A 27,866-nucleotide genomic window follows, 5' to 3' on the forward strand; every position below is an offset into this window, starting at 1 on the left:
ATATTTAGATTGAGAAAGCCTTTTATTATATTGAAGTAAAATTATTATTATTATTATTATAATTATTATTATAATTAAAGCCTTAAATTGAAGTCAGAATGCGAATCTTCCTCTCTATGATTAACATGAATAATTCTCACTTTTAAATGGAAATAATTATAGCTGTCATGAATAAGTATTTAAAGCAAAAGTCTATGTGCCACTCACATTATAGTGTATAGTATATATTAAATCTTTTTTTCTTACTGGCAAGTCAAGGAAAGTCTTTAACTAGACATTTTAATCATAATAATAATGCTCATTACATGCTTTAAAGCTTCTTTATTTCTTTGCAGTCATATAACATTTAATTTCTAACTATTTATAAAAATTGTATAGCAGCCAGCAGTTAAAGTGCTAGCATCTCTCTTTCATGTTAACAATTAACAAATAACCCAGAGAAAGACATATCTTTGTATTCAAATGCATGAAAATCTTTGTCAGCATAAAAATACTTTCGGCATCCACTTTTATATTAATTCATTTATTTTCAGACCTAACTGTAAGACAACAGAAGCCAAAGTTTTTTTGTCCTACAATGCAACGCAACACCCCAATCAAGAAAACAAATGACACTAATTACCATGACAAGCTACACAGATGTAGCCAGCTTGTGTCGGTAAACGCACAGCGTTTCACTCCCTGATTAACAACTTTCACACTTTGTTCTGTACAGCCTCGAGGGGCCTGCAAATGTGGAACTTTCCAGAACAGTGACATTAATAACTTTGATAATTCAGGGGGAAATGAGGAGAGAGGCCACATTTACATGACGAGAAAAAAGACTGTTAGGAATACAAATGGAGGGTTTAAGCCACAAAGCATGGGGAGTGAAATACTACAGAAGATAGGGTGGTTGACAGACGGAGACAACAGTACTATTGAGGAACTGTGATTTTTAAGTAACACATGTCTGTCTCCATTTAGCTGTTTTCACACAGCTTGACTAGTTTCCACATAACAAAGATCTTTTTTAAGAAAATTACTGCAACTCTTGTGAAAATGCTGATCTAGTGAGGACTATCCATGACTTTAATCCAGAAAATTTCATTGCTCAAAGTAGCTTTTTTTTTTTTTTTTTTTTTTTTTTTACAGCTAGAGAAACTTAATTGAGTTTCATTTAGGTATCAACTTTGTTACAGATATTTCATCAAAAATTTCTTTTGAGACAACTGTTGACATGCACTAAAAATTCGGGGTTGATTTTTTAATCATTTTTTAAAGAAGTCTCTTATGTTCACTAAGGCTGCATTTATTTGATCAAACACACAGAGACAAAAACTGTACTATTAATACAATTTAAAATAAGTAGTTTCTTTTTGAAAATATATTTAAAAAGTAATTTATTCCAGCCATGATCCTTCAGAAATCATTCTTATTTGCTGTTTGTAATGGAAATCTTTAATGAATAGAAAGTAAATGTGAAAGTAAAACATTTATTTTAAATTAAATTATTACATTATAAATGTCTTTACTGTCTTTTTTAATCAATTAAATATATATATATATATATATATATATTTTTTTGCTGAATTAAAATGTATCCTCCTTAAAATTAAATTAAATTAAATTAAATTAAATTAAATTAAATTAAATTAAATTAAATTAAATTAAATTAAATTAAATTAAATTAAATTAAATTAAATTAAATTCTTACTAACCACAAACTTTTGATTGGTAAATTATTATATATATTAATTATTAATCAGATAATTAAAAAGAAAAAAACTATTTTGCTGTGGTTTTCCATACTGACATATCACAGTGTTAGAGTAGTCTGTAGTTTTACAATAGAGTTTGAATTTTTGAAGAAAGGGGCTTGTTAACTTACCACTCAAAGTCCGACTCAGTGCAGTCACATGGCTCGGATATCATCGTGACAGAGTAGGTTTTACCCATAACACACCTTGCTATGGGCTTTAGCTTTCGGTAGACTCTTTTGACTCCCATGAGGCAGCGTTCACCCTATAAGCAGGATTTCAACATAAATACAGATGTATGCATACACACACACACACACATACAAATATTTTCTACAGTAAAGTTGGCATATGGTGTTCTCGTTCAGGTTTATTTTTTGTTCTCGCATGAATAATTCATAACTATAAAGCATATGTGCATCATAATTAATTTGCGTGTGTTAATATGTTGGTGTTAAGGTGAGAGAAAATAGGAAAGAAAGAGGGGGTGGGGGGAATTATTCCGCTTATTGTACTTGGTTGTTCCATATTTCATATCTCACATCTGAACTCTGGGGTTCATTTTGTCAAAGATTTCAGGCTTCTCACAATCTCATCAGCACAGTACTGTAGTCTACAGCCCAAAAGCTGAGTTTTAACCATCCAAACTTTGATATCATTCTGTCTTCTGTCGACTTCTGTTGTCTTCAAGTCCGCTTTAGCTTCTCAGAGTTTGTCACAGAAATAGAAAGTACTACAAGGCTTCAGGTTAAAGTAGGACAGTCTACTGCCATGTCCTTACAACTAATAAACGTACATCTATTATCCTCCTGTGAGAGGACACTTGGCTTCTGGCTTGACTTCTGGGATATATATTATTCTGTTCAAATATAGTCTCAGCAGCAGACCCTGGGAAAGAATGTCAGGGCCGGTTAGAAAGGAATCTTGTAAATTTAAAAAAAACAGAAAGCCAATGCGGAACACTCTTTAGTGCAATCTAAAGCATCAGACCTCACTGGAGAGTTTATTTTGCTGGATAGACCAGACAAAGCAGAAAGGTATCTGATCAAGACTATACTGGCCTCTTTTAATTTTAAGGCTTGAGATGCAGTATAGAAGCTGAGTTGAGGAGAGTAATGACATTAAGATGGGGAGATTTGTTTACAGAGGCCGCGTGAATGTCACACAGTGGAGCCTGAGGGAACTTGGAGCAATTTATTTCATACTTTTAATCAAAGCTAAAAACGTATCGGTTATGTACATAACCCTCATTCCCTAATGGAGGGAACAGAGACGTTATGTCGTGACGACATTAGGGGATTCACTTGGGAGAGAGACCGGGGAAACAGAGAGACCGGGAAGGGTAGCAGCAGAGGGTGCCTCTGCTTTTCAGAAAAGAGGGAGATCGCAATGATGCCATGCTCATTCGCCCACAACAGATGAGTCATCCACGAACGCAACTTCAGCATGTTAGATTCCCAGACACTGAAGACAACGATTTTATCCGTCCTCAGAAGACAGGTAACCACCACAACCAAGAGGACACGGACGGAACGCCATCTTTAAAAAGATGCGAGCCGTCGGTGATTTGCACTTTTAGGAAATTTGTCCAGGGGAATCGCTGTAAACAGGGACACTGCTGTTCACACTGTGTCGCCAACCAGAACAGATTCCAGCCACATGATAAAATGGGCTTTGTGGAGATCATGCATGTTCATCCACTTGGCTCCGAAGCAAAAATCTGAATGAGTGGATGCACCTGTCACCTATTTAGTGGCGCAGGTATGAAAAATCAACTAGCCAAATTTCATTTGGTGTTTTCTCTTAAAGTCAGAGATAATTGGGGCTCCCAAGTGAAGCCCCTAATGTCGTCACAACATTACTTGAAGTGACTGACAGATAGGGAACTTTCTTTGTTTTTGGCGACAGAGACAGATTACAGTTTGTAATCATAAAATTATATAATTTCAACATGAAAATAAGTTGTTAGACCTTTCTATTAATTGTCATTTTTTTAAATTATTTGTTTATTTATTTATTTTTCTATCAAACGTGTGTGTGTGTTGCTTCAAATAAAACACTGCTTCAAGTAAAAAAAATAACTGAAGCAATATTATATTATTTTACTAATAAAAATAACTTTGTCAAGGCAATATTTCATTCTCACTTAGTTTAACTTGTTTAACTAAAACTATATATATATATATATATATATATATATATATATATATATATATATATATATATATACAAATGGATAAAAACTGAACAGACATTAAAAAACTAATAAAACTGAAGAAAAAAAACAAAGTTGCTAAAACTTTATTTAAATTTAAAGTGAAATCAGAAAATACAAATATTTAATACAACTATAATAGGATCTCAGTGAAGCTAAATAACACTGATTCTATGATTTCTATGATTCTATGTCTAATTTAATGGAATACTATTTTATTTAAAAATAAATACTGAAAAAAAAAAAATTAAGACATTTTAATTTATTCCAGTAATACTGGAAAGTTTGTGAATATTTGATATTTTATATTTGTTATATCATATATTCATCCTTTATTTATTTATTTGTTTGTTTGTTTCCACATTTTCTTTCCCCCTTAAAGAGATCAATATACAACACTGTGTGAAACAAGAATTTAGGCAAATATTCAGATTGGGGAACCAAATGCTAAAAGACTAAAATCATTTCTCACCTGGTCATGTAAATCCCACGGCACATAGTCAGACTCGATGCATCTTCTGTTAAAGATAGACCTGAAGTCTATCTTTACCAGCTGCCATTCTGAGCGGTGACTGACATGACCGAAGATCCTGCAAACAAAGGCACAACATCAGCCGCTGTATGTCTGGTGAGCAGTGGCATATCGAGAGCGCAGTGACTCTAATGATTAGAAAGATGTAGAGCGGACAGGAAGAGGAAATGCTTAGCAATGTTATCCAAGTCAAACCACATCAGTGGAAACCTGCGTCAAACTGTCAACAAAAAGTCTGAAACTCACATTGAGAAAGTCTGACACTCAAGAACAGTGTGACACTTTTAGGGACTGTCAGAAAGACAGCAGAAAGTATCTAGGAATATCCTACAAAGGAAAACTTCATGAAATACTTCTCAAAATAATTTTAGGTTGTGCTGGATTCAGGATGATGTCAAATCAGAACTGGCATGATGGTCTTAATGATTTGCCTTTTCAAATGGGTGAATCATTACTGGAAGGTCTAAAAATAAACCACTTGCTTTATCATTAATTGCTTTATTTTTATCACCAAGCAAATCACTGAGCATTTTATTCTTACATGTTTTTTCAAAATTACCATTTATTCATATGAAAGTAAAACCTGTAATTGTGACAGAGCTCACACTGAAATTTTAAGTCATAAGTACAAGATATAAAGTTGCAATTGTGAAATACAAACTCACAATTGTTTACAATAAAGTAAACAATTTTATACAATATAATTTTTAATACAGATATCTAATCAGTTAATCACATAGCAGCAATTCAATGCATTTAGGCATGTAGACATGGTCAAGATGTTCTACTGAAGTTCAAACCGAACATTAGAATGGGAAAAAAAGGTGATTTAAGTGACTTTGAACGTGGCATGGTTGCTAGTCTTTCAGGATTTTCACGCACAACCATCTCTAGGGTTCACAGAAAATGGTCAGGAAAAGAAAAATATCAGCAGCAGTTCTGTGGGAGAAAATGCCTTGTTGATGTCAGAGGAGATGGAAAAACTGGTTTGAGCTGATAGAAAAGAAATAGTAACTCAAAGAACCATGTGTTACAACTATGGGTATGCAGAAGAGCATCTCTGAATGCACAACACACCAAACCTTGAAGCAGATGGGCTACAGCAGCAGAAGACCACACCAGGCATCAATGTTGTCAGTTAAGAACAGGAAACTGAGGCTATAATTCACAGAAGCTCACCGACAGAAGATTCTAAAAAGGGTGCCTGGTCTAGTCTCAATTTCTGCTGCGACATTTTGAATGATAGGGTCAGAATTAGGTGTAAACAACATGAAAGCATGAATCCATCCTGTTTTGTATTAATGTTCAGGCTGCTGCTGCTGGTGTAATGATGTGAGGATTATTTTCTTGGAGTTTTTTTTTTTTCAGAATTGTTGCTGACCATGTCCATCGCTTTATGACTACAGTGTTTGATCTTGTGATGGCTACTTCCAGCAGGATAATGCACCATATAATAAAGCTCAAAGTATCTCAAACTGGTGTCTTGAACATGACAGTGAGTTCACTACATTCAAATGACCTCCAGATCTCAATCCAATAGAGCAGCTTTGGGATGTGGTGGAATGGAAGATTCGTGTCATGGATTTGCACCCAGCAATTCTGAAGCAACTGTGCGATGCTATGATGTCAGTATGGACCGAAATCTGTAAAGATTGTTTCCAGCACCTTGCTGGCTGCTATGCCACAAAGAATTAAGGCAGTTCTGAAGGCAAAAGCGGGACCGATCCGGGACTAGGAAGGTGTACCTAATAAAGCGGTCATTGAGTGTATCTATTCTCTTTCTATATATAATTTTCTAGCTAGATAAAATGGTACTACTATGTTTATGTTACTATGCATGTCTAACAAAGCTGTTCAGTCCTTCTTCAGAGGGAAATAACTATGGTAGCCCATTTCTGCCACTGACTAAAAAACAAACAAACAAAAAAAAAAGTTCACAATTATCGCTAATCTGACTTTTTTTATCTCACAATTCTGACTTTTTTTTCGGAGAACTGCGTGATATAAACTTGCAGTTGTGGGTTATAAAGTCAGAATTGCAAGATATAAATAAACTCACAATTAAAAAAAAAAATACAATTGAGAGATAAAATTGAAATTCTGTGAAAAAGTCAGAATTGCAAGTTTATCTCACAATTCTGACTTTATTTCTCTTTTTTTTCTCAGAATTGTGAGTTTATATCGCACTTGTGACTTTTTATCTCAGAATTGCCAGTTTATATTATGCAATTCTGACTTTATAACCCACGCTGCGAGTTATTAAGTCAACATTGTGAGATTATAAACTTCCAATTCAGAGAAAATATAATTTCTTCCTTGCAATTGTGAAAAAAGAACTGCTAGATAAAATGTTGCAATTAAATTTGCGGGCTTCCATACAGTAACAGAACAAATCAATGTCATGTTTACTCCAATTCTTTGAGGACATTCAGAGTTTACAGTGTTCATCACATAAACCGTATTTCATCAAGCACCATTTTCTCATTCCAGAACAAACAAAATGTAATACTATTGAATATTCATCATACTTACGTCATTATAAGCGTTTCCTCGCCCGGTTCGCCCAAGACACCGTCCACGAACAGGGGTGATGAAGTGAAACTGTATTTGTTCCACACCCTCCCTTCATCAAAGCTCAACCTGTATAGAAACCAGTAGCACACAGCTGAAACTACGATATATTGTAGAAAAGATTGCATTTCCACACACAGCTGGCAAATAATTCAAACAGGACTTTACTGCACCTTTCCGACATTTAATCTAGATTACTAGACAAAAGTATTACACAGTCTACTGGGTTTAATGAGAATGTTCACACTCCCCGTGATTATGTGAGTCAGCTCGGTGCGGTTGCATTGACTCATCTTTTACGAACATACGCATGGAATATTAGTAATTATTTTGGTGTAGGATTACCAGAGGTGCCTGATGGGAAGAGGGGTGTGTCTAATTGCCACTAAAGCTCCACCTTGATCCAGATACAGCACACTGTACTCTTCATCAAATATCTGGAACAGACAAAGAATGTATTTATTATATGCTGTTCCATTCATTTGATATTCTCATTATATACTGTATTAAAAGACTGCATAAAATATAAAACATAAAAATATTTAGTTTCCTTTAATAACAATTTAGTGAACATGGGATATAATTCAAAAGTAATTTTAGCACTTTGGTTTGAGAAGATGTTGCCACTTTTATCATGCCACCAGCATGCTGTTTAAAATATAAAACAAGGCAATTTATAAAGAAATACTCCAGGTACAAATTTTCAAAGATTTTAAACAAGCAAACGAACATGTTTCCTTGTGAATATTTGGTAATAAATGTATATTTTTTTTCTGTGACCTTAATGACACTTTCCATCATTTTAGACATTAGAGAAAAAAAAAAAGAAAAAAAAAAAAAAAACGTAATAAATTCATGGATAATTTACTATTGATATCAGTTAGTTTGTCTCATTTTAAAGTATATTTATGTGCGTGTATTTGATTTATGTTCTATATATTATATTACGCATATATTATGTATATGTAAACACAGACTTTTATTTAACATGGGATTAATCTTGATTAATTGATTTGACAGCCATACTTTAAAATGAGACAAACTAACTAATATCAATAGTAAAATATCCATGAATTTATTAAATTGCTAATACTCAATGACGTTTTTGCTGTTGTTTTCCCTCTAAAATAATGTAAATGATGGATGATATATACATATAGATATGCACAGTACTCACACATATTATGTAAACACAAACATTTATTTTGGATGTGGTTAATCACGATTAACTGATTTGACAACCCTATTTTAAAACATTCTATTCTTTAATAAAATTATATAAACTTGAAAACTGATAATATAAAATTTCAAAATACAGCTAAAAAAATCTAAATAAACTTTAAGCAACCTGTCAGCTTGTGCAAAAGCTAATTTTAACCCTTTATTTCCATCTTGTTCGATTCCATCCTGTTAATATTCTTTGTTGTTGTGTAATCAATTTACAATTAAGTCTGTTGTGCTTATTAATAAAATACTTCCATAAATTAGACCACACTCTCAGGAAAAAAAAAAAAAGAAAAAAAGTACAAAAGCACAGAAGCAAAGGTACAAACTGTGACAGTACCTTTTCAAAAGGTTACTTAATTGCACCATTTAGGTACTAAAATGTTAAAATTAGGTACTAATATGTACCTTTAAGTTACTAGTTTGCACTCTTTACAGATAAATACGGTGCAAAAGTGTACATTTTAAAAAAGGCATTGCCCAATGATAGCTTTCGTACCTTTTTCTTATAAGAGTACACACAAGCATATAATTTTATCAAAATACAGAGCTCAAAAATAAAATAAAAAACAGCCTAAAAGCAATGGCCCCTCTAGTCACCATTACAGAATCGCTATTAGTTGCAAACATGTATGAAACAAGTAACTGCCTTACAGAGGAAAATCCAGCCAGATGCTGGGTTGACCTACTGCAAAGTTGAACTGAAAATTGAGGCCCTCATTAGCAGTTTCCATTTGTTTGCCCCAGAGCTCTGATAACTGCACTGTATGTGCTGTGAATTCTTGCTGATATGAATTCCTGTTGAGTTTAGGCCTTGAGGCTTCCAGCATTTAGCATAGACAAGTCTGTTAAAGTGGAGGAAAAACACCATCTGATTGGCTTAAGTACTTCATGGGCTAATGATTACGAGGCTAGTGTTTATGTTAGCGGGGATACTGTGTGGGGTCTGTTTCGTTTACCCTTTGGCTGTGAACACACTGGAAAAGTTGGATCAACCAAGCTACAAGCCACACTAGAGTCATTATAATCGAGAAATGCATCTGACCCTAGGTGCTTTGATCTACATAAATCTATAATAAATAAGGACTGCTTATTTCTGAAAAATAAATTAGCTGGTTTAGTGCCAAAGTTTAAAGTACAAAACACATTATGTACTTCTGCTCATATGTGTCTCAGGGCATTGTTACATATGTTGCCGTGTTATTTTCATTCATAATGTCAGATTGGATGAGTTATGACAATATTTCATATCCTTACTCTTCTTGGGAGGGCTTTCAATTTGATTAGATGAAAGCTGGCAACCACAGGTCTGCTGTCCTTGAAATGATGCTATTTCTCAAATCCCAGTGAATGTAATTCTTACTGACAAGATATATGACATCAAACCTGTGCCCTACCCAGCATGCTTTAACTTTTTGCCACATCAATTTTCTCTTAATTATTTGAGCTCTCCATTTTTAATTAGACAGCTGGCCCCATAAATTTAAATCGCATCATCAAACATGCACCCACGGGCATCATATATGTCATTGAATTTAGTTTTCTCTGAAGGTGTCATTTGATTATCGGCTCTGAAATGCGGCACACGGATTTATCCGCTCAAAGATAAGCATCAGTGCTGAAATTACTGCCCACCCCATCTGGCTGAACACCCCAGGGTCAGAGTCACCTGCCGCCACGTGTTTCCAGCGTCGGATGTGATGAACATGCTAACGTTGCTGCTCGTTAACTCTGCGCCGATTGAACCTATGGAGAGAGGAGCAGAACAATTACAGTCATGCTTACTAAAGCAGATAGAGAGTTGATAACTAAAGCTATATAAATATGAAGATTGAGTGGATTGTGCCTTTTTGCATCGCAAATGTAAAGCTTACTTCATTCCAAAAGCTGAAAAGTGTTTTATGGATTTTGTCACGATTTGTATTTCTCTTGATCGTTCACCCACAATGACTACATTCCATTATTAGTTTGTGATTACTTGTGTTGATTAGATTATTTTAGAGGTTAGAAAATGCATGGTTTTGGACTGTAAAATGCAAGGGCAGCTAGAATATCATATACTTTTTCCCATAATGCTGTAGTTTTATGCAATTTTCTGTGACAATATAACTCTTATGTAACTTGGTTTTGTTCCATTATGTACTGCAGGATAAATAAATAAAAAGTTTCAATGAGAAAAATTCAAATAAGGTGATGAAAATATTATTCCATGCATTTAAAGGATAGATAAATGGATGGATGGATGGATGGATGGATGGATGGATGGATGGATTAACAGAAAGATGCATGGATGGACAGAACGATGCATGGATGGACAGAAAGATAGATGGATAGATCAATGGATGGACAGACAGAAAGATGGATGGATGGATTAATGGATGGATTAATGAATTGACAGAAAGTTAGATGGACAGATCATGGATGGATGGACACACAGAAAGAAGGATGAATGGACATTATGGATGGATAGATCACTGAATGGATGGACAGAAATATGGATGGATGAATGGACAAAGAGAAATATGGATGTATGGATGGATGGATGGATGGATGAATTGACAGAAAGATAAATGAATGGATGGATGGACAGAAAGATAGATGGACAGATCAACAGATGGACGGACAGAAAGATGGATGGATTTTGTTCAATTATGTACTGCTGGATAAGAGAAAAAATGTTTCAAAGAGAAAAATTCAAATGATGCGATGGAAAGATAAATCCATGCATTTAAGATGGGTGATGGATGGATGGATGGATGGACAGATAAAAGGATGGGTGACAGCAAAGATGGGTTGGATGATGAATGGATGAACAGACAGATAGCCATGGACAGACTGGATGGACAGGACAGAAAGATTGATGAATGGATGGATAGATTAACGAATGGATGGACAGAAAGATGGATGGATGAATGGAAGAGAGAAAGATGGTTGGATGGATGGATGGATGGATGGACAGAAAGATAGAAGGACAGATCAACGGATGGATTGACAGAAAGATAAATGGATAGGTGGACAGAAAGATAGAGGGACAGATCAATGGATGGAAGAGAGAAAGATGGTTGGATTTTGTTCCATTATGTACTGCAGGATAAGAGAAAATTGTTTCAAATTTCATGACGATGAAAAGATAAAACATGCAAATTTTAAGATGGATGCATGGATGAAAAGAATAATGGATCCATGACATTTAAGAGATGGATGATGGATGGATGGATAGATGGATAGATAGATGACAGACACCGAATGGAGATGGACAGATGACGGACAGATGGATAAACAGACAAAATATTTACCGACAGACAGATAGATGGATAGATAGATAGATAGATAGATAGATAGATAGATAGATAGATAGATAGATAGATAGATAGATAGATAGATTTTTACAGCAGAAAATACATCATGTGTAATGAAATCAGCATGTGACCCTGTGAGGTAACTAGGAGTTCTAGAAAACCTCTCTATCTAATAAGCTAATCTACTCAGGAAAGTATGTGCCATCCCCACAACCCTTCTACCATCAAATCAATCAACTAAACGTCAATTTAGAGCCTAATATCTAATAGTTGGTCTCCTCCTAGGATTACTTATCCAGATAGTTACAGTGCCAAGACATTTATATTTCATCTGCGTGCATCCAGAGGCAATATAGTTGGTGAACGTCATGGAAGACACAAGCCTGAAGGAGTAAAATTAAAAAGTGACAAGCGCTTTCAATCTTATAAAATAAACATTTGAAGTTTGAAGTGGTGGAAGAGTTAGTTGGTTGTGAAAACAGAAGATGATGGAGCGAGAATAATAAGAACACTCTAAAGACTGTCTGCCGCTAATCTCAAGAGTAGCACTTAGCATTTCCATTTCTTCATGCTAGCACAACACTAATCTTGTTTATAGTCCATATACAGATGCCTGCACTCCATGAGCACAAAATGAACGTCTTCAACAATAACAGTGTCATAAGCGCTCAAGATGAAAGGAATTTAAATATGCTTCACTTTGGAGTTCCAGGACAAAAAAAATAAATAAAAAAATAAAAACCTGATGTCAAGGATTTAAGGAAGAATATGAGAACTACACACTTCAAAAAGTATTTTCTTCTTCCAGTAACTGTCATTTAGACAATTTTCTCTACCTGTCTGTAACCAAAACAAAAATACAAATAATCCTTGACTATTCAATTTTATTAAACGTTTTTTAATATGTGTCTTGTCAACCTTGAAATGCTTCTTTAAAGATTAAGGGAGAATCCAAAAACGGAATGATACATTTGAGCCACATTTATAAATTAAAGCAGTTCCAAAATTAAGAAAGTAACAGCAGAGTTTCACATAATGACTTCAGTTATTGTTAATTAAACAACAATAAAGAAATATGTCTAAAGAGAGATAGTATTAAGTATTAATAATACCATTAAATTTGAAAAAAAAAAAAAAAAAATTGGACATACATAAAAGTGTTTCTTTTAAATGATACAGTATTTTATATTTTCAATATACTATATATATATATATATATATATATATATATATATATACACACACACACACACACATACAATAAAAGGATTGGGGTCAGTAAGATTTTTTTGTAAGAAATTAACACTTTTAATATTCACTTAAAAAATAAAAACATTCTATCACAGTTTCCACGAAATATGCTAATAATAACAACAAAAATACTTAATGAGCATCAAATTTATAGATTTATAAGATTTATTTTATTTATTTAGATTTAGAACTAGATTTTTTTTTTTTTAAATCGCATATTTTTTATGTATGTATATGTATGTATGTATGTATGTATGTACGAAAGATTTCTAATAAATGCTGTTTATTAGAACAACAGCACAACTGTTCTCAACATTGATACAAATAATACAAACATTTCTTGAGGATCAAATCAGCATATTAGAGTGATTTCTGATGAAACGTGACACTGAAGACTGCAGTAATGATGCTGAAAATTCAGCTTTGCATCACAGGAATAAATTATATTTCAAAACATATTAATATTCTTTTAATTTCATATTTCACAAAATCGCTTTTTAATTTGTTTTTAATTAAATGCATTAGCATAAGAGGATTTTTTTTTTTTTCAAGAACATTTAAAAAATCGTACCACCCGGAAATTTTGAACAGTAAAGTACATTTACTCTTTACATATGAATACAAATACGATTACTCTGCATTAAATGACGTACTAAATACAAAATTTTCTTCTTCTTCTGTCCTGGTAAATTTCTCTCTAGATTACATCATCAGTCATTTTACCCAAACTCACCTGATGCCACTATGATTCCAGGGGCCAACTCTCTGCTGGCTATATTTCCAGATGTGTATGGGTTTGCAGATACGTGCAGGTGAAGATGCAGAGAACAGTATGGCTAGAAGCAACACAAACAATCATCTCGATCAAGTGGGGCCTCAAAATCGGCACAACTCCCAGTGTGTGGCCTCCGGTAACCATCATTGTGCGTGGGCTTGAATAAAATCCCATTTAAAAAATCCCATAACAGCAAAGGCTCATGACTTATTTCCCTCCCAACATTAATTTTGATTGGAATAACCTTTAGTGACACAATTCTCATTATAAGTCTGGAAATGCCAATGGTAAGCACATGTTGCAAGGGTTGTTTAGGGGTTTATTAAAACTTTGACATTTTCTAACAAATAGCTCTGTAATGGATGGTGAAGGCAAGGCCAACAGTGGGACCATTAATTAGTTGAGTTTATCAAAGGGTAATTATTTTTGTTTGCATTTTTGGGGGGTAGGTTTGCGGAGGCCATTCACCGGGGATGGATAATATCTCCACGGAATGAAATATATGTCTTGTCATTTGAAATGACAAGCAGCACTAATTATGTAGACCTATTCCAAACACCCGTGTCCACAGGAATGCACATTCTGTTGGCATATTATCGACTTGTTACTTTTATTATGATTATTATGATTATTATTATGGAGCTATTGTGCAAAATATAATCAAGTATGACCATATGTATCGGAGTGTTTCTTCAACAACAAATTTGACAGTTTTTTTCTCAAATAAATTCTCTCAAAACAGAGTTTTCACACCTTTACTAGTAGTATTATTTATACATTATTAACATCATTATAGTATTACAGTATTATTTTTATTTATTTTTTAGCATTCATTTACTTAGTAATTGTGTTATGTGCTTTTATGAATTGTAGATTCTTTTGTTGGTTCTTTTGTAGATATTTCTATTTAACTTCATTTAATATTTTGTCAGTCATTTTGTACCCAAATTTTAACTTAATTTCAGTTATTTTCCAAGCCAAAAAAAAAAAAATCTTAATCTTTTATATTTTATTTTAAATGAATGAAAATTATTTTTAATAGTTTATTTGTTGGTTGTTGGTTGTAATTTTAATTTCACTCTTTGTTCATATAACTAAAGGATTCATATTCTATCATGAATTTTCTAGATTGAAAGCCTGGGTTAGGGCTAGAACAAAGAGGCATCAAAACAAGCAGAATTTGAAAAGAAGCATAAAATAATTTATGAAGGTGTGATAAATTAAAAAGTTTTAATGTGATCTTCTCATAACAAATAATTAAAAAAAGATTTTTATAAAAATCAACCTCTGGGACAAACAGTAAAGTAACTGTAGTTGAAAAAACACCCATCTTGTATTAATGCTTCAAAACCTAAAATCGGACAAGTTAGCCATTGTGAAAATACACGTACCTCATAAAGCTCATCTATGAATGTCAAATATTAAACGGCTGGCGTTGGACAAGTCTGTCTCTTGTTGTTTTCCCACATATCTACTCACCAGCATGCAATGGATTCGGTTTCCTCTGAGATCAGCTGAGGGAGCCTGCAGGAGCCTCCAGTCGCGGCCTTTGTTATAGGTTATGTATGTCTTCACCTCATTATTTAGCTTCTTATTGGCCAAGAACATGCCTTTTATTCCTGCCACCTAGGGACAAGAACATAAACAACATAATGAGGAAGAAATAAATCAGTAATAATTACATATCTAAAGTTTCAACATTTCCTCCTATAGAAAAACAAACAAAAGCCTGTGATGCATTTATTATTTTGTGTCCCTGTGGCACAACCCAGCCAAGTGAACTTCTAAAACGCATATACATATAGCAGTTCCTGGTAAGATTAATCTATCGGAGTGGAATGGGAGTACAGTATGTAAGGAAATGAGAAGGTAATCCAGGTCCATCCTGAACAGAAGTGACATCTCTTCAGGGCCAGGAAGCACTAGAGAGGAGGAGAGGCAGCCCGGGATGGGCCTCGGATGACACTGACTATTCAATAATTGACGAATATTTCAATCTAGCCGACGGCTGAGATTTTAGCATATGTTACATGGAGGTGGTGACCTCAATCAAGTCACCGGACTCTTCAGCATATCCGAGGGCCAAATGTGATTTTATGGGGGTTGCGATCTTCATCAGTATAATTATTTGATCAGAAGATAGCCTGACACCTGCTAGCCTATGATGCAATGCGTTGCTGCATGCGCTGTTCCATCTGGAGGTGTGTGAATAGAGATCTGGGGTATTCTTCAAAGAGACGAGCAATCTACACCCAAACCCTAATCACTGGCTTCACTCTGGCATTGCTTTTGTATGCGAGCAGCGCTATCAGACCAATTTGTAGTACTATAAAAACTTGTGAACTAACAGCACTCTAAAGCACTGCCTGCTCTGAAATTGTAAGGTATCTTGTAGCATACAGGTATTTGGAAAGACATTGATCAGAGTTAAATGCTGAAAAGGTCAACCAATTGTAGATCAACAAAAGGAGACAAGTTTTGTTCAGACGAGACTACAAAATAGATTTTAGATTTAAATCGATTTAGTTGTTTGTAGTCTTAAAAAAAAAAAAAAATTCCCACAGTGACAGTAAACACATTTATAATGTTACAAAAGATTTGTTTCAAATAAAGCTATTCATTGAATTTTCTATTCATCAAAGAATCCTGGGGGGGGGAAGTATCATGGTTTCCACATAAATATTAAGCAGCAAAAACTTATTTATTTATTTAGAATAATAACTGAGCATCAAATCAGCATATTAGAATGATTTCTGAAGGATCATGTGAATAAATATAAATCTCTCTCTCTCTCTCTTTCTCTCTCTCTCTATATATATATATATATATATACTGAAATAATGAAGAAACAAATGCTGCACTTTAATATGGTACAACACTGCACTCAATTAGCATTAATTAGTGCATTCAATTTGATCATGCTTTTAATATCCAGAGAAATGTGAACATGAAACAGTGATGTTGAATCAACACATCTGTGTTGAACATAAATGACACTGATGTGTTTTACAGAGAGAGTTACCTCATATAGATCTATCATGACATTTCCCTCTGGTCCCATACTGCTCATGACATTCTCCAAAGCCAGCGTGTAGTAAATGCCTCCGGCCTCTGACACATACAGGTTGTAAGTGTCATTCTGGTTCCACTCTTGAACTGCCGCCACGACCCGGTTCTCATCTGTACTAATCACATGCAGATCCTGGGGAAAAAGGAAAAGACAGTTCATAAAACCGATCTCTGTGATTTATTTGACAAAAGAATATTCTGCCTCCGGCTTTATCCAGATGTTGGTATAAACACGTCAATAAAGAATCTATAAAAATGACAAGGAACTTTTTAGAATAGTGGGTTATTATAACTGATGCACTAAGTTGACTGGTCATGGCCCAGCATAGCTACATGACTTCAGTTTTGTATAAGAAATCATTTGAAAATGATGTGTGTGTGTGTGTGTGTATATATATGTACAGTATATATGTATATGTGTGTGTATATATATATATATATATATATATATATATATATATATATATGTATGGATGGATGATATAATGATGCTGGAAATTCAGCTTTGACATCACAGGAAAAAATACATGTTAAAATATATTCAGTTTTGATCAAATAAATGTGGCTTAGTCAATATAAGAGATTATTTAAAAAACAGTGCACCAATCTCACCATCATCAAATTTTTTAACTGTAGTGTGTGTGTATGATATGATATGATATTGTAACTGCTGTTGTACAAGAATTTCATTTCATCTAGCTGTCTATATCTTTATTTATTATTGATATGATGTGCATTTTGCCAATAAAACTGAAGACACTAAACTTCAATTGCCTTTTATTCTCTTGATGAGCCGACTGCATTTTCCAGTGCAGTTCATAACTGAGCCATTCAAATGATTTAACAACTCTATTCTGTCTTTTCCGTCATCAGAAAGAAAAAGTAGGCCAAACTCCGAACAACTTAAGTGCCTTTTAATATTCTAAACACCTTTACCCTTCTCATTTACATATATCAGAGGAGGACGACTTTAACCTTTAATGTGATTTTTGCCTCTAATCAAGTGAGATTGAATATGAATGTTGTTACCGGGACGGCTGGGGACAGCTGGAGAGCAGTGGCGGTTTCACCCCACTGAGCTGAATCCGATTAATAATCAGTATCAGACCCTACTCTCACCTGCCTTGTTTTGCTCACAGCTCCGGCGTACGGCAAATATTCTTATTAGCCTTAAATTGAGCTTGTCAGTTGTGCAAATGCAACAAAACCACATGCTGGCAGTTTGCGAATTTCATCTACCCCAGACTGAGCAAGGATTGCTGGATGTGTGCTTAAAGGAGCGCCAAGAGCTTGAGTGAATAAAACATGTTTAATTGTCATGTGAGCGCAGCAGATTTTAAGCTTTGAATAATAACACAGCATCCTGAGAACCGAGGGACCGCGGTAGCATCTGCGTCCCTGAACTGCCGGGGAGAAAAAATCGGATTTTGTAAAGGTTTGAAGCTTCAAAGGCTAACATCGAGGGACATGATGATATGGGTCTGAAATAGCAATGTCTGTTTACTCTGTCACAGCATGGCAGATCCTGACTTTGTGTTGCACAAGTGTGAATGAGCTACCCTACCTTTGGAAGGGTGTATTTGGGAAGCTTCATGGGTGTAAACACATCTCGCCTGGATGACACGTAGTAGATTGGCCGGCCACCAGTTGACACCTGAGGTATTGGAGGGATCACAAATAGACAGGACAAAGACACTTTAGAAAGAAGTAACATTATTGGTCACAAATTTGGACTCACATTATGCATTGCGATATTATCGGTGTAATTCAATCACGTTATCATAATTGAATCGCAGTTAAAATGCAGTCAGTCTGTGTCGTGCCAAATGCATGACACAGAATGAATCTGGAGGATTAGTTTCTATTTGTGCTTTAATTTGCCCAAATAAGGCACCTCACTGACCCTGTTTACACTCGGTATTAAGATTAGGCACTATATTGTGTTTAATACAGGTGTAAAGAGTGTCTGGAATATTAATAAGTATCTAAAAAGTAATGCATCAGCATTGCATTTATCCAGATGTGTCCTGGACACCAATAAAGGGCACTGCTACAAGAGTTTAAACTTAAGGCTGGAACACACTACGAAACTTTAAACATCCAAACTGATTTCAAAACTCGGCATCCCATACTTGCCGACTTCGTAAATGAAAACAATATGTGTTTTAAAATATTAAACATGTTTTATATATTCTGACTGCATGGATTCATAATCTGAAGCTAAAAAAGTAATAAATAAAAAATCTGAGACTTTCTCCAACATAGACTATGTGATTTTTCTATGAATCTGTTAACTCAAATCTGCAGACTGGCTCTGACTTTCGGCAACTAGAGTCAGCTTCTCCAGACTGTAAACTGGGGCAAAAGTCATGTAGTGTATTGTAGATTTATGTTTGTGTTTTTAAAATAAACTTGTTTGGTTGTGTGTGCTTTTAAAAGAAAATATCTGTCCCATGAAAACATTTGGAAATGTGCATACATATAACAGAATGTCATTAAACTGAAGTACTTTACTTAAATAAATAAATAAATAAATAATGTTTGCACTTGAATTAAAATATTTAAGTATTGTTGAATAATTTGATAAATTGAAATATGGGGAATTGCTTAATTAGAAATACAAGCATTTATAATATCAATGCCACATCATAAGAAAAATAATTATTGCTACAGCCATACTAGTCAAAGGTTTCCCCTCTATAAATGACTCACCTGGACAAACACATACTCATCTTGGACCACCAGGGAGTTGGGGTCGATGTATCCAGGAAAAGGTTTGCCTTTGTTGGCATCTGTGCAGTTCTGAAGCTTGCATGTGACATAAAGAGCCTCTGCAACAACAGCAGGACAAACGGCAGAAAAAGATGAAGGTATATTTGATTTTCAGACTGACAGATTGACTGATGAGAGATAATAGTAATATTGATAATGATAACTGAAAGTATTAAAACAAATATTGATATCACTAGTTTAAGGAGTTCTCTTATAGTGTTAATATGTGTTTACAACTGCCCACAGTGAGGCCAGTTGAAACACAAAGTTGAAAATAAAACAAATATACTACTTTAGTATTTCTACTTCAAAATTTCAGATTAAATTCAATGTGTTGCTTGCCGTTCATCTTTAATTATTTTTTTAAGTTTACTAATATCTGTTTCAAAGTAAAACCTACACCACTTTTTTTTTTTCAGTACACAACCACAATTGGCATCTAACGTTTTTCAATATTTGTATTGTTTCTGTCAACACATTTAAATGTAAATTTTACCATGCGAGGAAGATCTCTAGTAGACTTAAATTTAACAATGGAAATGTTTAATTTTATATAAATGTGTGTGTAAATATTTTGTGTATTTTTTAGGGAGGCCAGTTACAACTGTAATATATGTGTGTGTGTGTGTGTGTGTGTGTGTGTGTGTGTGTGTGTGTGTGTGTGTGTAAAAATACAATTGTACCTGGCCTCCCTAATTGTCCTTGTATATTAACTTCAAACAGTCTAAGGAAACCTCACTCAAATTGACTGTTTTAGGGGACCATGTACAGCAGAACTGACACATGTAGCTTCTCTTTCTGTCTGCCAATCAACAGAAATACAGGTTCAACAAACAAAAGACAAACTCAATTTGTGCGGTATGTTTCTTCATTAATGTTAATTACTAATGACTAATATGGAAAGATGGATTTGCTGGAGCAGAACTGTCCATTTTGCATTTTAATGTGAAGCCTATTTTGAATCTTCTAAGTGTTGCCTTGTGCTGTTTTTGAATTATAGCTTCATGAAATGTAATCAAAGCACGTCCAGGGATGCCATTCAGACTTACGGGTTTCTGAGATGCTGGTCTCAAGGTGAATCAGGCCCGGCTCTTTATCAAGGCCCAGTTTAGACCTGGAGAGCCCAAAGGAAATAAAAAACAATGTTTTATAAAATGAGCTTTGGAAAACGAAAATCCTTTGTGTTTCCATGCAACAACAGCTGGGTCAAAATAAGGGCATTGGCTTTTTTTATGTCGGCTAAAAGATCCATGTTAGCCTCCCAAAGGAGCAATGCGGGTTAAGTCGAGAAAGTACCATCAGAACACACTATCCTGTTAAGCCTCCATTTCCATCTCCATCTATCTGTGCTTTCTAACAGAAGCAAGGAGCATATCCTGACATCATTAAAAGTAAGCCCTTCTCATTTGCTTCCCAAGAACACCCACAGGCAGCGCACACAGTTCTCTCACTCTTTTTAGTGTGGAAAAAAAATCATTGCATGAAATATTTATTTGAGACTGAAAAAAACAGAGAGAGCTGCTCCAGAGAGGAACACACAAAGGTAGAAGCAGACTATCTCAAGACTTTATCATGACACTTATTGGAAGTATTGACGCTTTCACAAATATAGCATCCCATGGCATGCTCTGGTAGTATCTTGGTTTGTTTTAGTATAGGCATTGATATTTTAATGGCATGTTTTGTTGTGTTTTGGGATCTGTATTTTTATTTTGAAGTGAGATGGGTTGTATTGAGTATTGCCTGCAATGCACAGAGTGTAATGTGAGCTGACTGTATAAATACCCCACTTATTACACAGCTTCTCAAATAAATAGATGGATGGACATGATATTGAGTTTATATTATCTGTATATTATCTTACAGCTTCTGCTAAGAAAAAATGGAAGATTTACAATGCACAAACAATCACCCGAGATAGGCAAGATGAACAGTGCAACAATATTAAAAAAGTTATAAATATTGAACTCCTCTGAGGTCATTTTCATTACAATGCCTAAAAACTAAGGTGCAAGCTGGCACAACTTGTGTTTGTATGACATGAGAGAACAATTCTGTGGTGTTATGCAAGAAATGGGATGATGACTCCATGGCACAAGTGACCATCAGAATTGAGTATTTCACAAAAATGTTGTGCTATAAAGTTGCCTGCTCACTTTATCAGCAGCCTTGGTTGCATAAGTATTGTTTGTTTTTCCATTCATTTTTCCCATAAGATTTTTGAAAAAACAGTTCAACAAAAAAAGGAAAAATGTTACAAAAACCATGAACCAAGCCAACAAGCTCCAAGGTGAATCACAACAAACTTTGATTTGAAGCAAAAAAGTATTTGAAAACTCGAAGAAAAGACAAGTACTTATTGACTTTAATGAGAGAAAGAACTAATAACGACACATTCATAATAATGACATATTCGAATAAAAAAAATTATGGAGAAATATAAAACAATGGATTTAAATATTTTGATCTGTATATGAAACAAATGAATTTAGCCTTGATGAGCAAGAGACTCCAGTATAAATCATACAAAAAATCTAAGCAGTTTTTGAATGGCAGTGTATAAAAAGCTATAAAGAGTTGTTTGGCACACACACACCACTCGCACACAAATCAGATGGAGGGGATTTGTTGTCAATTTTTCACGCGCCCTTCTGAAACTTTTATTAAGAAAATAGCTGCTGATACTGATCGGCTTTTTTTTTTTACAGTCTTGGGATCACTACAGTATATTACTCAACAACGTCTGTAAAATTATCGTTCACAACTCACAGCTTCATTTTGGAGAAAGAGATACATGGGATGCAGGTAATTCACTGACACACGTCATCTCTCTCATGGTCTCCTCTCTCTAAAAAATTTCCATATTTCTTTAAAAAAAAAAAAAAAAAACAGTTGACTAATTTAAATGTTGCAAAAATCCTACACTCCACATTATCCTTCCAATGTCTTGTTTATTAAACTACTTCTGCTTTATTAATGGTAAAACCCGCCTACTTTGATTTGATTGGCCATCTCAGTTATTGCAAATTGACGAGTGCTGTTTAGACACCAGAGCAATGCAAGCATAGGCTGAAGATTAACTTTTAATTTTTTCTGATCATCCACCCAAAGAGCGCTGCGTAACGGAGTGCATTTTAAGATCAGTGCAACAGTTTCAAATATTGGGGGGGACAGTTCAATATTTCAAAGTTTAATTATTGGGGGGGGGGATTTGTCCCCCTAAATGTCTATGGTGGTCACGGCCCTGTCAAGATTATTACTTACTCTCTTACTCACAAGAACAGTTCAATTTCAAAGAAAATATACTTTAAATCTGTGCAGGTATTAGGCCAGAAACGAGCCGCATCAGATGAGAGTTGCTTTTGAAGCACTGACAGATACAAAAATCCATTTCATCCATTCAAAGCTCCATTTCTTCAATCTTCTCATATACTGGCTGCGACTATGGCGGTGTATCTCATCAAAAGGGACAATCTAATTTCACATAGTCAATAGCTACACATTTTTAAGGGATATATGTCTCATCTCACTTCAGATAATAAGACTCCATATGTGAGAGTTCATAGAGGGGAACTTGTGAGGATAGATCATTACCAGCCTAAAAATAACGGTACTCCAGGCTGACTCTCTGATGTCTTCGCTCTGTCCTACTTTGACGGTGCTTATGCAAAAATCTCACATTAAAATGTCCTCAAAAAACTAAATCCTGGTTCTAAATGACTAGAATTTGGATGGAAAAAGACAGACACGATTGATGAAAAAACTGACCAACCAGTTTAAATTGTATTGTGATTACCACAAATGTAAGGCGACATTGTTTAAAAGAGAATGATTTGTTTGAATAAAGAAATGAACGATTGGTTTAAATTGTATTGTGATTACGATATCATATATATATATACCCATATATATATATATATAATATACTTTTGTATATAAATATAGCATATACTTATATATAGAATATGATATATATACCAATCAATATACTTCATATATATACACACACTAGTCATTCATCAATGCCAAATGCCAGATGTTTTAAAACACAATTTTTACATGACTTTGTTGTTTATATTATTATTTTTATAATAGTACTATGTTGTTTTACTTAGGGTCTTCCTGCACTTTCAGCCAATGCCAGATGTTTTAAAACATATTTAACATGACTTTGTTTTAATTATTATTATTATTAGTTTTTTTACTTCTGTCTTCCCTTTTTTTTAATAATTTATGAACATTGATTAAGTGGTATATTTGTCTAATGTGAGATGTGCCCAAAAAGGATAAACATAAAATCGAATCAAATTTAGAATTTATTTCTCAACAGGTCTCAGTCTAGACATCTATTAGCCATCCTGATCAAGTTGAATAAGCTTTGTTTTTGTTTATGTCTTTTTCATTTGTTGTGTTTTAAGTGTATGATTTGGTTAAGTGGTATGGTGTAATCATTCATTAAAGAGCTTCTAAGCTTTGGACATAAACCTTGAGGTAGTGTTGGTGGTGGAACACAGTGGGGAAGATCACATCACTATTGAACAACAGTCTGTGTTCTTTGGTTTATTCTTTTATCAGGCACAGAATGCAGGAGCTCAAATGATTGATGTTCCACATGCAGCAGAAGAAATCACACAGAGAGCTTACCAGTAGAATCGATTGGGTGCCACCCGCTCGTGAACGAGCTGCCATCGACGGCCGAACTCAACAGAGCTGTAGAGCTGAAGACGAAAAATTGTGTTAGCAAAGGGATTCTATGAAGATTCCTGTCTCTTCTGATGGTGTAATATGCTGCTATAATGTAATTGCACATCTGCCTATTAGGTTTAGTTTACTCGATTCTTATCAATAGCTCTGCTCAATAAACTAGTGAACTGCCTCACTGCCTAGGCAGCTGTCTTTCTTTAAAGGCCACATTAAGAAATTATGAACCACTATGAAACCGAATTTTCGAAATGTTCTACAGCAACTCTATGCACCACACAGATAACAATTTTTTATTTTATTTTTTGACATTATGATATTAGCCTATTGAAAACATTATTTTACAAGTTTTTTTTTTTGTTTTTTTTTTTTTTTCATGTTTAATAAATTTTGCGCATGTTCACATGTCTTCGCACCTCTCTTCCACATTCAAAAAATCAGTTATAAAGAAAACAGTACAATCATATATTCTCTCTATTTCACCTCAAGTTTAGGAACTGCACCATGTTTTAACACAGATATGTGTCATAAAAATAACTGAAATTATCAAGCAATTCACATATTCCCCTGAGTATTTATTTATAAATCTATCCTTCAAGACTGGAATCAAAAAGTCCTATAATTCATATATGGTGTAAAAATTTTGAACATATGTACTATAGCCTATGCTGCTGTGAAACTATATTTGAATAATCCCAGTTCAATATAATAATTTAAATAAAATACTGCACAATCTTCACACACTTTTATTATTAAACATTAATTTGTATTAAAACTGCAAATGTTATTCAATCAAGTGCAGTGAGAGATTTTCTGTTTTTCTTTTCTTCTTTGGTTAACATCAATTCCACAGACAGCAGCAGGATTAGCAGGCTGCTGTCACTCTAAGACCTAATGTACGGATCTAATATACTGATGCATATCTAATTTTCTCACAACTGTTTACATTAATTTAATACATAACCAACTGTGTTTAAGTAAACAAAAATGGTGCCAAAAATGATTTTTTTTTTTTTTTTTTTTGTTTTATTTTTTTTTATTTGGTTATGTGTTATGATTGATTAAAACTTGATGTATCTTAGAAACCGTCACACATGGGAACAGAATTCACATCAGAAGCGTGCCTAAGAAGACTTAAAATGCTACCTACGAAGGGAGCTAACTAGGTTTTGGAACCGAGCAAATTAAATTATGGATGCCTTTCCAATAAAAATCAGAACATAATAAAATCTTAAAATGATCATTTCAAAATTAGTATAATTACAGTGGAAAATTGGCAATAAGTGAGAGAAAAAACACTGAGATCTTAAATTCACTAAATGGGGCATAAAAATGACTCACGTAAATGTTTCTCAGTATGGCAGTAAGCATCCTATTTATGTGCACAGTTCTTTGGGAGAAATCATTTTATATAAATGGCAAACATAAATATGTCACACTGGTACTTACAGCACTTTGGAATGAAAAGTGGCATTTGTTAAAGTGTTGAGCAAAAGTTTTCCCTAGGTGTGAAACTTCACTTGCCTTGCACAAAGCAGCATGTTTTTGCCAGGTTTTGCGAGACATTTCTAAAACAATGTGGGGGGTTCAATGCAGCACTTGTATTTGCATCAGTTGGGAACTGTGATATCACAATCTCATATCCAATATAACATCCTGACTGTGGGTGGATGGAGCTCGGTCATATTTACACAGAGACTTATGGGAAACCAACAGAACAAATCAAACTGGATCGAACTAAACCAAATCAGACGGAAGTGAAGAGTAAACAAATTCTTAAAGAGGGCTAAACTGGTCTTAGCTGGTTCAAACTTGCCGCTCAATTGGTTTAACATCAGCATTGTCTTGTTTTAAGCTGTTTTTGTTTTTGTTTTTTTGGAGGGAGGCACAAAAGTGTTGAAGGTTACTGAGCTTTTCATTTTAGCTTGTTTCCTCTGTTTACAGTCATCATAAAAAACCTCAACAAATCCAGGAACCTTGCCAATGACACCACGGCAGCAAAACTGTCAACACTAATAAATTATGCATTTATTTGTGGCATAGATTTGGATAGGGTTTAATTACACTAGTGATTGTTTTCTTTTTATGCTGTTTGCTTTTGCGACTTTCAGCCGTGGCTAGTCATGCACATTGTGCAAACAGTCAACTATTAGCCGTCAGTTGGCTGATAATTCTTTTTGATTATGTTAATTTAATTGTAATTGATCGCAGTGGCCCTCCTTCAAGGATGAAATCAATGTTGATTTGTCAAAATGGAAGTCAATGCTGTTTAACACCATCACCTGAGACTAGAAACTATCATTATTTGACATATTGCAAGTCACTGTGAAACGTTTTGTTGTTTGAATTTATACTTGTTTTTTACATGCTTGAAAAGAAAATCTTTTATTTTTTGAATATACATTCAGCTGATGTGTTATATAATTTAAATTCACATCAAAGAGCAGAAAAAAATCTAATCAATTCAGGAATGGATCTAATTCAAAATTAAAGAGGGAAGGAATTAAAATGATTCATCAGCTGCATCAGGAAAAATAAATAAATATAAAACAAATCTTGACTAGTTAAATTATCTTTTGATATGATTAAATCTGATGCTTAAACAATCTTTTCAGAAGAATAAAAAAAAAAAAAAATCATAATTTCTTAGCCCTAAAACATGAGCTCAAAACCATATAATTAAAGATAATTCCTTGCTTCTGGGGATCCATAAATTGTCTTTATTGCCAAATTTAAGCTCACTGAAATTGTCTCTTTAAGACGTATTTCCTCTTGCATTGATAATTGCCTTCTAAGGACATATTTCAAGCCTAAATACAGATTAGCATCCATTTGCATGCATACTTTCATTATTGTTATGTCTTGCTTTGCAGTTTGTGCCTAGAATGTTCTTTATCAAGAATGCAAATACTATACATTTGTTTTTCCTTTGGCTTTGGTTATATTTGGCAATAAAACAGCTTGATAATTAGAGAACCGGATGAACGGTGCCTTGCAGAAAGCCTTGTGCCATAATTAGATGCTCTTTGCTATATTTTCAGCAATGATTTAGCTGAAATGATTCTGCACCTTCTGGTCATGGCCATAGGCAAGGATCCAGTCCTCCTGCTCAGGGTGAAACAGCAGGCTAAGGATGTAGAAGTTGAGGCGATATTTTTGATAAGTGGCGCCTTCATCTGAGCTGATGAGCAAACTGCTCTCCACCTCTGGATCTGTCAGCAGCATGATCTGAAACACAGAAAAAAGGTTCTTAGTCTCTGCAGAGTGTCTTCGCTATCCCTCAGGGACCAAATGCTCCGGCTAGTGGACCTAAGGAGCTTCATCTGTGATCTTCTGTCCACAAATAGACATTGTAAAATGTTGAGAGACTGCAATAACAAGACTGGTGACTATAAAATATACACAGTGCAACAGTACAACAGAAATATAAAATGTATTAATTTAATATATGATTAAGCTATTACATACATGTAATTATTATATTTATATAATTTATAAAAAATGCCTGCTCTCTATATAGCACATACAGTTTGTAAAGTATAAAAACCATTACGCCTATGGAATGTCCCCACAATTCACAAAAACAAACGTGTGTGTGTGTGTGTGTGTGTGTGTGTGTGTGTGTGTTATTCAGCAAGGATGCATTAAATAGATCAAAAGTGACACTAAAGACATTTATGGTAATAAGAAATGCTTTCTGAGCATCAAATCAGCATAG

General features: G+C 34.3%; 1 protein-coding gene across 1 annotated transcript in view; it reads right to left on the reverse strand.

The window, feature by feature from the left end:
* Positions 1–27,866, reverse strand: part of LOC109105239 (VPS10 domain-containing receptor SorCS1) — a 152,898-nt gene that overhangs the window by 19,709 nt on the left and 105,323 nt on the right. Inside the window, 13 exon segments of the mRNA XM_042761704.1 lie at positions 1,871–2,004; positions 4,427–4,544; positions 7,019–7,126; positions 7,403–7,494; positions 9,951–10,027; positions 13,565–13,667; positions 15,086–15,232; positions 16,629–16,808; positions 18,240–18,329; positions 19,388–19,506; positions 20,497–20,561; positions 24,092–24,165; positions 27,218–27,376. Of these exon segments, the coding sequence (XP_042617638.1) occupies positions 1,871–2,004; positions 4,427–4,544; positions 7,019–7,126; positions 7,403–7,494; positions 9,951–10,027; positions 13,565–13,667; positions 15,086–15,232; positions 16,629–16,808; positions 18,240–18,329; positions 19,388–19,506; positions 20,497–20,561; positions 24,092–24,165; positions 27,218–27,376 (1,466 nt within the window).

The sequence above is a fragment of the Cyprinus carpio genome, chromosome A1 (genome assembly GCF_018340385.1).
Source record: "Cyprinus carpio isolate SPL01 chromosome A1, ASM1834038v1, whole genome shotgun sequence".
In the NCBI taxonomy this organism is placed as follows: Eukaryota; Metazoa; Chordata; class Actinopteri; order Cypriniformes; family Cyprinidae; genus Cyprinus; species Cyprinus carpio.